General features: G+C 39.8%; 1 protein-coding gene across 9 annotated transcripts in view; it reads left to right on the forward strand.

Moving 5' to 3' along the window:
• Positions 1-12,368, forward strand: part of LOC104845975 (chromatin remodeling regulator CECR2) — a 172,668-nt gene that overhangs the window by 142,658 nt on the left and 17,642 nt on the right. For 7 of the 9 annotated variants that reach the window (XM_064284793.1, XM_064284794.1, XM_064284798.1 and 4 more), the window contains 8 exons: positions 444-597; positions 7,088-7,217; positions 8,138-8,175; positions 8,262-8,353; positions 8,602-8,728; positions 9,800-10,191; positions 11,026-11,154; positions 11,350-12,190. In XM_064284793.1, coding sequence (XP_064140863.1) covers positions 444-597; positions 7,088-7,217; positions 8,138-8,175; positions 8,262-8,353; positions 8,602-8,728; positions 9,800-10,191; positions 11,026-11,154; positions 11,350-12,190 — 1,903 coding nt within the window. The remainder of the gene's footprint in view (positions 1-443; positions 598-7,087; positions 7,218-8,137; positions 8,176-8,261; positions 8,354-8,601; positions 8,729-9,799; positions 10,192-11,025; positions 11,155-11,349; positions 12,191-12,368) is intronic. The other 2 variants (XM_064284795.1, XM_064284796.1) reach the window with 1 other exon arrangement.

A 12,368-nucleotide genomic window follows, 5' to 3' on the forward strand; every position in this document is an offset into this window, starting at 1 on the left:
CAGGGTTTCCTTCATAGAAACAGAATCGTTCAATATGTGATCTTTGAGGTTCATTCACATTTTAGCATGTGGTGGTACTTTATTCCAATTTCTCCATGTCCTCATTAATACTTGTTATTATCTGATATTTTTGTTTGTTTTGCTTTGATTTGTTTTTATTTTTGTTGTAGCCATCCTCATGCGTATGAAGTGGTATCTCATTGTGGTTTTCTTTTGTATTTCCCTAGTGATGACCGTCTCTTCAGTGTTGTTGTATTTATATATATCCATGCATACATATATATTTACAGATGATGAAATCAACTTGTATTTATGTTATCAATTCTGTCTGTCCAGTATTATTTATTGACTAGACTGAACTTAATATATTAAATTTTATTCAGAGCAAAGAACTGGTCTTGCTTTATGGGTATTGACTTGATACACTTATTGGCTTCTCATAGGAAACTCCTGTGCTTACCAGAATAGAAAAACAAAAGCGCAAAGAGGAGGAAGAAGAACGTCAAATTCTTCTAGCAGTTCAGAAGAAGGAGCAGGAACAGATGCTAAGGGAAGAGAGGAAACGGGAGTTAGAGGAAAAGGTCAAGGCAGTGGAAGGTATGTGCGCTTCCTGTGCAGTCTGGAGTGGTGCACGTGTTAATGGAATAGCCCTCCTGTAACCAAAGCTGAATCAAGCTAGGTTCCATCGTTTATCTATTCTATTTCTGGCAATACCTATTTAAATACCTTCTGAATTGTTTTTTTGGCATGTTCATTTATCTGTATCCAACAGTCTTGTTGCCTTTGCACTCCTGCTAAAACACTTGTATTTATCATTCTTCCTGTACCATATAGTCTTTTACTTGTTGCTCTGATTTCTGCTCTATCTCACTTGTAGAACAGAAAAAGGTAGTAAGGTATTGAAGCCAGCTAACCTCACAGACCACCATGCATCTGTCAGTTCGTCATACTGTTATGGCTTGCGTATTGCTGTGATGCTAGGAGCTATGCCACTAGTATTTCAAACACCAGCAGGGTCATCCATGGTGGACCGGTTTCAGTGGAGCTTCCAGACTGAGACAGACTAGGGTGAAGGACTTGGTGAGACACATCAACAAAAACAGGCTAGTGAAAACCCTGTGAACAGAAGCAGAATGTTGTCTGATACAGTACCAAAAGATGAGCCACTCTGGTTGGAAGGCACTCATAATACAACTGAGGAAGAGCTGCCTTCTCAAAGTAGAGTTGACCTTAATGACGGGGATCGAGTAAAGCTTTCGGGCTCTTCATCAGACAGTGCATTGCACTGGGCAAATCTGCTGCAGAAGACTTAAAGTGTTAAAAAGCAAAGATGCCACTTTAAGAATTAAAGTGCGCCTGACCCAACCTGTGGTATTTTCAATTGCCTCATACGCACACAAAAACTGGAGAATGAAAAAGGAAGACTGAAAAAGAACTGATGCCTTGAATCATGGTGTTGGTGGAGAATATTGAATATATCATGGACTGCCGGAAGAATGAACAAGCCTGTCTTGGAAAAAGTAGAGCCAGAGTGCCCTTTGGAAGTGAGGGTGCGAGACTTCATCATCCTTCACATACTTTGGACATGTTATCAGGAGTGACCAGTCCCTGGAGAAGGACATCATGCTTTGTAAGGTAGAGGGTCAGCAAAAAAGAGGAAGACCTTCAATGAGATGGATTGATACAGTGGCTGCAACAGTGTGCTCAAACATAGCAACGATTGTGAGGATGGCGCATGGCTGGGCAGTGTTTTGTTGTATTTGGAGTAGCTATAAGTCGGAACCGTTTCGATGGCACCTAAGAACAACAACATCAGAAATAATTTGAATGCGAATAAGAATACTTTAGAAAAGCCCTAAGAGTTTTTCCACTGTACAAATCTAGAATATTAAAATTAATATTACTAGGGTAAAGTAGCTGTCTTAGACCCAAGTTCAGGTCTTGGTGTAATGAGATTTCATTCTGTTTATATTTAAACTTACAGCATTTATTTCTTGAGGAAAATGTAGTAAAGAAAGAATTGAACACCAGTTTTTGTGATCAATTATGTTAACTTTTAAAAATTTTCCATGTGTAAGTGATAATCTTGAGCTAAAACACTGTGATAAAATGAAGGGAGTTAATAAACGTTGCCAGAAATTCAGGCCAGATTCAGAAGATGACATGGAATGAAGGATATCATTGTTGATGTCAGATGGATCCTGGTTGAAAGCAGAGAATACCAAAAAGATGTTTACCTGTGTTTCATTGACTATGCAAAGGCATTCAGCTGTGTGAATCGTAACAAATTATGGATAACATTGCAAAGAATAGGAATTCCAGAACATTTAATTGGGCTCATGAGGAACCTGTACATAAATCAAGAGGTAGTCTTTCAAACAGAACAAGGGGATACTGCATGGTTTAAAGTTAGGAAAGGTGTGCGTCACGGTTGTATCCTTTCACCACATTTATTCAATCTGTAAGCTGAGTAAATAATCCAAGAAGCTGGACTGTATGAAGAAGAACAGTGTATCAGGTTTGGAGGAAGACTCATTAACAACCTGCTTTATGCAGATGACAAAACCTTGCTTGCTGAAAGTAAATAGAATTTGAAGTGCTTACTGATGAAGATCAAAGACTGCATACAGCTTTCAGTATGGATTGCACTTCAACATAAAACCAAAATCCTCACAACTGAACCAATAAGCAACATCACGATGAACAGAAAATATTGAAGTTGACAAGGATTTCATTTTACTGGGATCCGCAGTCAACACCCATGGAAGCAGCGGTCAAGAAATCAAAACAACGCCTTGCGTCGGACAAATCTGCTTCAAAAGACTACTCTAAGGCGCGCCTGACCCAATCCATGGTGTTGTCAATCACTTCATATACATGGAAAGCTGGACAATGAATAAGGAAGACCAAAGAAGAATTGACACCTTTGAATTATGCTGTTGGCTAAGAATGTTGAATATCCCATGAACTGCCAAAAGAACGAACAATCTATCTTGGAAAAAGTATAGCCAGAATGCTCCTTGAAAGTGAGGATGGCGAGACTTTGTCTCACATACTTTGGACATGTTATCAGGAGGGATCAGTCCCTGGAGAAGGACATCATGCTTGGTAAAGTAGACGGTCAGCGAAAAAGAGGAAGACCCTCAGTGAGATGGACTGACACAGAACTGGGCAGTGTTTCGTTCTTTTGTACGAAGGGTCGCTATGAGCCGGAACTGACTCGACAGCACCTAACAACACAATAATAAACATTTGCTCCATATTTAATTGAGAGAAAGTTTAAAAGCCAAATTAAAACCAAAATGAATGGATTACAAACACAAAGAGTACTTTTATAATACACAAGGCCTTAAATATTGTGAATATTTACTATATGGTGAGTATTTTCACAATATTGTTAATATTGTGAAACCAACAAGGGAAGAGCAATATACTAGAAGACAGGGTATACAAAGAAACTGGTAAACGTGAGTAAATCTATTCAAGAATTGACTTTGCAGAACAATAATAAAAATTACAGATTTGGGAGCATACAGAAACAATGTAGTATTAAAATATTGGATAATACAGTGAAACCTGTGAGAGCTGAAACTCGACTGGACTGTCTTGTTTTTCCAGGGGCCTTTGACAGAGTGTGGTCCTACCTTTTTTCCATCATTCATTTTAGTGGAAAATATTTGAGTTTTCCTTCTCTAACAGGTTTCTGCCTTATACAGGTTCCAGCTTTCGCAGGACAGCGTCGTTGAGGTAAAGCTTCCTAAAACATTCTTCTTAAGGGAGAAGCATTAGAAATATTCCCTTTCAAGTCAGGAGGAAAACAAGGATTTCCTCTATCATTGCTTCTTTTCCATATATGATTATAGAACTGTATTCTCTTTTGTTACTTCTTTTGAGTCAGTCCTGACTTGTGGCGACCTTATGTATGACAGAACAAAACATTTGCCCAATCCTGTGCCATCTTTTATTTTCCATAAAGAATATAAATAGTTTAAAGAATGTACAGAATCTTCCGAGAAATTACTGTAACTAATAAGAATTCGGCCAAGTATCTGGATTCAATATCATTATACAAATACCATTATGAATACTTTTTTACAAAGAAGTGTAATAATGAGCATTCCTGATATTCTAACGGTGTTCTCTAAATATACTTTACCACCAAAAGGAGCCAAGACTCTGAAAAAATGGTTGAATTCTGTATAGGAACAGGAAAAATGCTGAGTCTACACTATCTTGTAACAGGAAGCATGAAAGATTCCTGGAAAGTCTATCAAAAAAATGTCGAAGCCAACCTGAATAGTCTCTCACTGGCCTAAGATGAGACACTTTTAGCATTTTAAAGAAAAAAAAAAAAAAAAAAAACCCTCAATAGGGTAAACCAAAAAAACCCAAATCCGTTGCCATTGAGTCGATTCCGACTCGTAGCAACCCTACAGGACAGAGTAGAACTGCCCCATAGGGTTTTTGAGGAGTGCCTGGTGGATTCAAACTGCTGACCTTTTGGTTAGCAGCTGTAACACTTAACCACTACTCCACCAGGGTTTCCCTCAATAGGTTAAGAAGCATTAAATAAATAAATTTAAAACTCATGGTTTCATAATAATATTTTTTAAAAATCACTGGTGACCTTAGTAGGTTAATAGAACAACAACTTGTTATTCTGAAAACTGATAAAATAGAGGGAAAGAGTCAAGCATTTAACTGTTTTCTTCACAGACTATTTCAGAATATTCAGATAATTGGTGACAAAAAGAATAATTATGGTCAATAAATACATCAGGAATAATAGAGTAACAAGTAATGAAAGAATAGATCTAGACAAAGCTTTTCTCAGCATTCCATTTCAATTAAGCCTTAATGCCCTAAGCCAGATATAAGCAGACTTTTTCTATAAAGATCCAGACAGTGAATATTTTGCCTTGGAGGCCATGCAGGGATGCGTTCCTTAGAATTTTATTTACAAAATCAACCAGCAGCCCTACATGCTGTGGTTTGCTGTTTGCAAACCTAAAGCATACATTGTATGCGATGAATTAACTTCTTTAAGGGTACTAGGTATATATGGTCCTTAGAAGTATTGAGAAAATAGTCAATTTATTTTTCTCCACATCTTAATTCCTCTTGGAACCCTGGTTAATCAGCAATGGCTGCTAAAAAGCACTAGCTAAAAAGCTGATGATGATGGGTTTTTCAGTAAGTGGTATCAGGATGATTGATTATTGATCGGGGAGAAAATTATATCCCTCCTCATATAATAAGTTCTTCCCTCTCACAATATCTTGAAGATATTCATCAGTTTTTTCCAAAAAATTAGGTCTTTAGTCTACCTGGAACCTTCTTATGGCCATGAGAAGAAAGATTGATATATTTTCCTGTATTTTTTAAAACTTACATGTTACAAAAACAAAGTTAAGAAACAAACCAGAGTGGAAGAAGATAATTTTGAAACATAACCAACAAAGAGCTACTCAGATTATAAAATGCACCTCTCTAAATCAGTAAGAAATCCAACAACCTTTAGAAAAGAAGGCCATGTATATATCAGGAAATTCGCAGAAAAGGAAATTAAATGGCCAGTAAACACTAAAAGGTGTTCAGTATTTCTCTAGTCATAAAAATGCAAATGAAGCCAACAAAATTGCATGTTGTACCCATCAGAATCAACAACGGCATAATTTTGACATTTTACCATACCAAGTGAGTATGAGGTAATTCAAATCACTATTGGAAGAATCATTGATAATATTTCTTTGGACGGCACTTTAACAATACCTGATAAAGTTATTATATACATAGTTTCCTGTCTAGCAATTCTACTGCTAGGTTTGCATCCTAGAGAACTCACATATGTGTAGGAGAAGATGTGTTAAATAAATGATTCATTACTGTATTGTTTGCAAGATTCGAACATCGAAATCAACTGGAAAATGGATTAATAGCCTGTGGTATAATCATATGATGAGATACTGTATTGTAGGAAATAAGGTAAAATTTTAAGATCTGATTGTTTGATAGGTGTGGGTATTTATTCATTTAGTTATAATTTTCTTTAAACTTGAGATCATTTTCTTTTTTTTTTTTAAAAAAAAAAACCACTAATAAAAGTGATATCTATGTACCTTTGACTCATTAAAGCAGATACAGATTCTTCTGAGTTTATAAATGAAAATAATTCAAATATAACTTGACAGAGAAAATTGTTTTCATGCCATGTTGGTAGCTGTGATCAGGTATGGAGCCTCTCTCTTGGGGAACAGAAATTAGAACTGGGAAAGAAAATAGACTATCTGTCCTGGCTTCTCTTCCTTACAGCTTTGTTTCTTGCTCTCTGACATTGTTGTGCCTCTTCTTCTCCTCTCCTCTTTTCTTTATGCCTGACCTTGTTCTCTGCTAGCAGTAGTATCCTGTCAGGCGAAAAGTGGAGTGCCAAGTGTATTTCACATGGTCATCTCTGTGAGCCAGAAAAAAATTTGTCCTTGCCACCTAGCTCCTTTGCCAGTTCCAGCTGGTATTTTTTCCTTGTTCCCAGCCAAACTTGGCACTTCTCAGGCTTGCTAGGGGCCTGCTGCCAGCTGTGGGGGTGGGGAGCAGAGACAATCCGAGTACATGGATGCCACTGTAGATGCAAAAGCTTGAGCACGTAAATGTGCATATAAAATCCTGTGTGTGTCTGGATTGAGAGCAGTCCTAAAAAAGCAGTATGGTTTTCTTGAGAGAAAGGTAAGCAGATGCCTCTGGTAGTCAGAGGAAGATAATCGTTACTGAACCTTCTACCTTTTCATTTTTCTTCCAGTTCTCTGTTTTCTTCTATCTTGCCCTCCTCCCCCACCCCCACCCCCTCACCCACTGTGAGAACACCATGAGTTGAGGGGAATGGATCCCATTACTTTCTATTTTTCGTAAAACATTCCATGTGCAGAAACATCCTAACTACCAAAAAGAAGGCAGAAGAGGGAAGAGCAAAAAATAATTTCGCGGCACTACTTCAGTGATACTTGTTTCTTCTTTGTCTCAAAACTATTAATAAACATCTGATCACCTATAGAGTACTTACCTCTTGTACCATAATGTTTTGTGTTCATTGTAGATCGAGCTAAGAGGAGAAAGCTCAGGGAAGAACGGGCGTGGCTGCTGGCTCAAGGAAAAGAGCTCCCCCCAGAACTTTCACATCTGGACCCCAGTTCCCCTATGAGGGAAGAAAAAAAGACCAAGGACCTGTGAGTATTTGATAACAACATTAGCAACTGGTAACATTTACTAGCACTCAGGCATTGTGTTCTGCATTTTTGTTTCTCACTCTCACTGAATCCTTAACAACCCTATGCAGTAGGCAGTGGTTTCACCATTTTAAAGTGTGGAAAACATCAAGTGGCAGACGTGGGACTTGAATGTACAGCTAACAACAATGCTTTTTTTGACTGTGCACATAGACACACAACTGTGTCCGTCTCTTTTCTCTTACATTCTTGCTCTCATTCTATAAGAACACAGTGATATTTTTCACAAAAGCTCTCCTTCCTCCAACCTTTTACTTTAATGAAATCAGAACCAATATTACAATGTAAAATGGCATCTTGGATGTGTGAAGAGCAGTGTACTAGAGTTTTTCAGTTATTTCTTGTGAAGTAACTAGGTGCTTTTTCTCTTTTTGTTCCTTATTAAAAATTCAAGAAGCAAGCAAGCAAATATATATTCAATGCTTATGAGCTCCTGCTTCTAGTAATTTTTATACCACAAATGAATTTCAGTAAATGGTAGTGATATACAAAAATCGCATTTTATTACATATTTTGGATTGTTATTCTTTACATCACAGAAATATTCATTGTTGTGAAATAAAACCCGGGTAGGAATAGGCTGTTAAATAACTAACATTATAGAATCGTAGTTTGAATTCTGGATCATTCAGGCCAGCCCAGTCATTTTATAGATGAGGAAAGTTATTCCCTTTTTGCTAAAGTGTGCAGTCCCTCATCTTCATATTTTTAGGGAGTGTTAGGAGTGTTGCAGACTAAGTAAAACTATTAGCAGTATTTCAAATCTTGGTTCAGTCATCTATGTGACTATGATTCAAATAAGGAGCTAAGAAAAGAAGGCGATCAGAGTTACCATTAATTTCTTATTCTGTGATTTACAGCTTCGAGCTGGATGATGATTTCACCGCCATGTATAAAGGTCAGTTCCCATCCTCAACTGTTAGGTTTCTGAAGGAAGTATTCCTGTGTGAGTCTGTGAAGTAAGCTGTCCTCTTTGGCTTTCAGTTCTAGATGTGGTAAAGGCTCACAAGGATTCCTGGCCTTTTTTGGAACCTGTGGATGAATCTTATGCCCCTAACTATTACCAGATTATTAAGGTAGAGGCTTTCTTTTTAATTATACCTATTATGCCATCGGTGTCTCTCTTGTTTTTTTTTGTGTGTTATTTCATCTTGCTTCGTTTAACTATTGTTCCTTGAAAATCATGGCTGCTGGGTATAGATCATGCTCTAGGGCAACTCATAACAGCATGATTCCTTAACCTCATGGGGACTAAGAGATGTTTGTTTCTTTGTTTGTTTTTCTCCGATATATTGTAATTAAACAGTTACGTGTCCTTTTCTAGGTCCCCATGGATATTTCAAGTATGGAGAAGAAACTGAACGGAGGTTTATACTGTACCAAGGAGGAATTTGTAAATGACATGAAGACTATGTTCAGGAATTGTCGAAAATATAATGGGGAAAGTAGTGGTAAGTGGGGAGGGAGTTTGCTCTGGCTGCGCCATTTGCTGTGCTGTTACAATCAAGAATAAAATGTCCTCTCTTTTAGAAGGACACATCCCAATGATTCAGACCTTTCTTTAGGACTATAAAGAGAATGCATGTTAAGAGCTGTGGGATTGGGCATTCCAACCACTTACACAATTTTTTCCTAGGAATTCTGTCCTGTCCTACACTGGGGGAGAGGGCAGCTGGCGGCTAACTGGGCTCAGGTTATTTCTCATCATCCCCGAGACCAACCTGGACCTAGATTGTACAATGCCTCCTTAACACAGTTACCTAGATGCTAGACTGAACCTGCGTGGAGCTGACTCTGAAACCATACTGAGAAATCAGCAGAATAGAACTCTGATAAAGTAATTATGGCTCCCACGTACAGAAACTGATTGATTTATGCATTCTGCCAAACTTAGAAACCTTGTGTTACCCTCCCAGACTTGCGGGGATGCTCTCAACTGTCATAATTATTTGTCTTGCCCACCCCCATGTACCAGTGCGCTGCTTCTGAGATGTTTGAAAAGCAAACAATACATTTTAGATGACTTTATTTACAATTTTCTTATAGTTTATAGTTCTGTGGGTATCTGAATTTTTCACTCAAAATGCCTTAGTTTGAAAACTCAGTAGATCTAATGACTAGATTTAATATTTCTGGAATTTAGCTCTTTGGATTTTCTGCCTCTATCATGTTCTACCTTCAACTTAATTATAAGGGGAAATAGTCCATAAGGGAACATTAGAGATTTAGGCTGGAAAAAATGTATCCATGTCATAGAAGATTGGCAATGGCTTAAATAATTAAATTTTGACAGGCTTTGGGATAATAGTTCTAGAGTCATTATCACAGCCATACCACCTTGAGCTTCTTGTGGACAGAAACCATGTCTGTATCCATAGCCCTAGAATATAGTATGTGCTCAAGTTGAATTAAGCTCAAGGTTTACCCCGATAGCATCTTTTCTCAATTATTAGTAAGACAGTTGTTTTACAGCCTGTAAAAACTACATGGAGGCCAATCCTTGTGTCTTCCTATGACTATAGAGTATACCAAGATGTCTGACAATTTAGAGAGGTGTTTCCATCGGGCAATGATGAAGCATTTTCCTGGCGAAGATGGAGACACGGATGAAGAGTTTTGGATCAGAGAGGATGAAAAGCGAGAAAAGAGACGGAGTCGAGCTGGGCGAAGTAGTGGTAGCCATGTTTGGACCCGCTCCAGAGAACCTGATGGGCCTGGCAGGAAACAGCAGCCCGTGGAAAATGGAGGAAAGTCACTGCCTCCTGCACGTTGCCGCGCTTCCTCTTCTGGGGATGATCAGAATAGCAGTTCCACACAGCTCCCTCGGGAGGTGGGGGCTTCCAATGGCCAAGGCTTTTCTCTTTCCCTGCATTACAGTGGGATGCCCAACCAGGCACCTCTTTTAAACCAGATGGTAAGGAACAGCCTAAATTCTGTTGTGGTTCCCCCTAGGTGGTAAATTCTTAGGGAAATAAAGGTTACTTAATTAACTCCACTTCCAAAATAACTTTTTTGTAAATGGATGTTTTCTCTTTCCCCCATCTGCCCTTTCTTTGTTTTTCCTTTATTTTAAAAGTCCCTTCTCTTAATCCTTTGATCCATGCCTTCTCAAATTGGTTCTTGGGGGGCTGAATAAAATCTTAACTCTTTATGGATAAAGCTCAGATACATGTACACTATACAATCTGATACACAGCCTTTCTCTAGTGCTAAAATTTCATGGTGGGGGCAATTGGGGGGGAAAAATGGCTAAGAAGACTCCATAAAAACCAAAACTAAACCGGTTGTCTCATAGCAACCCCATGTATTTCAGAATAGAACTGTGCTCCATGGGGTTTTCAGTGGCTGATTTTTTTTTTAAGTAACTCACCAGATCTTTCTTCCGTGGCACCTCTGGGTGGACTCAGACCTTTTGGATAGCAACCGAGCACATTAACCCTAACGGTTTGGAACACTCAGGGACTCCAGAAAGACTCCTTAGGAGGCAATAATGAAGAAGAGATTGAGAAACACTGATTTAATCTTGTCTCCTAGAGATGGAAATTGCTTTGATCTCAGGGCTAATCCTGGTCTAGACAACCGTGTGTGCTAGCTGTGTTCCCTTTCTTGGAACTATATGCCGAGTTGTTAGTGGTCTGTGTTATTGTTATTTTAACAGTACTTTTCTTCGTCAGGCAACTCCCAGTTCTCTACCTAATGTCTGTGCTTTCTCTCTTTGTTTTCTTCTTGCTTCCCCAATGGCTTCCAGAGACCAGCAGTACCAGGAGCATTTGGCCCTCTTCAGGGATCAGATCCTGCCGTCTTATATGGCTCCTCTAGAGTCCCAGAACCACATCCTGGAGAGCCTGTTCAGCATCATCAACCCTTTGGCATGCAGGTAAGGAGCCTTTTCAGAAAATGCAGGTGCAGAGGATCCCAGAAGTAAGTTTCAGAGATACAACCTCTTTCCATGTTAAATTTAATTCACCATTTCCTATCCTGAAGAGCCTGTCCTTATAGGTGAAGCACATTACAAGACCTGCCTTAATCTGTAAGTCTGGTGAACTCTGCTCTTTCTCTTTTCTTCTTCCAGTCCCCAGTTGGAATGAACAGCCACCGAGGACCCAGGCTAGGAACACCTGAAGAGAAGCAAGTGTGTGGGGGGCTGACACATCTTTCTAGCATGGGCTCGCATCCTGGATCCTTGCAGCTTGGGCAGATAAGTGGCCCCAGTCAGGATGGAAACATGTATCCCCCAGCTCAATTCCAGCCAGGATTTATTCCTCCCAGGCATGGTGGGGCTCCAACCCGACCCCCAGACTTTCCTGAAAGCTCAGAAATTCCTCCCAGCCACATGTACCGCTCATATAAGTACCTGAATCGAGTACACCCTGCTGTCTGGAATGGGAACCATGGTGCTACAAACCCAGGGCCCTTGGGGCCAGATGAAAAGCCCCCCCTGGGGCCAGGACCCTCTCACCAGCCTCGCACTCTTGGTCATATGATGGATTCCCGAGTGATGCGACCACCTCTCCCGCCAAACCAGTGGACTGAACAATCAAACTTCCTACCTCATGGAGTTCCTTCTTCAGGGTATCTGCGCCCAGCCTGTAAATCTGCTATACATCGGTTACAGCCTCCAGCCGCAGCGCATGGTTCTTTGTTTGGAACACCCTCCCCGGCTCTGCGAGGGGTCCAGGGAGGGGACTCCATGATGGACAGCCCAGAGATGATTGCCATGCAGCAGCTTTCCTCCCGTGTTTGCCCACCAGGTGTGCCTTACCACCCCCGACAGCCCACTCCCCATTTACCTGGCCCTTTTCCACAGGTAGCTCACTCAGCATCAGTAAGTGTATCAGCCCCCAAGCCTGCCTTGGGGAACCTTGGGAGGACACAGGATAACAGTGAAACAAAAGAGCCTGAGAATGACCGAGGTAATTGACATTGTCACTTTTATCTGACTTTGGGCTCTTTAAGCTGTTAACACATAAGTAATCTTGTCACACAGAGCATCAAACCAAATGAAAACTGGCGTCAGCCACCTTTTCTTGAACTTCTCAGGGTTGGACCAACCATAGTACTGCTTTCGGTCCAAAGATCCAAAAGATTTTC

This window comes from Loxodonta africana, chromosome 4 (assembly GCF_030014295.1).
Source record: "Loxodonta africana isolate mLoxAfr1 chromosome 4, mLoxAfr1.hap2, whole genome shotgun sequence".
Classification (NCBI taxonomy): domain Eukaryota; kingdom Metazoa; phylum Chordata; class Mammalia; order Proboscidea; family Elephantidae; genus Loxodonta; species Loxodonta africana.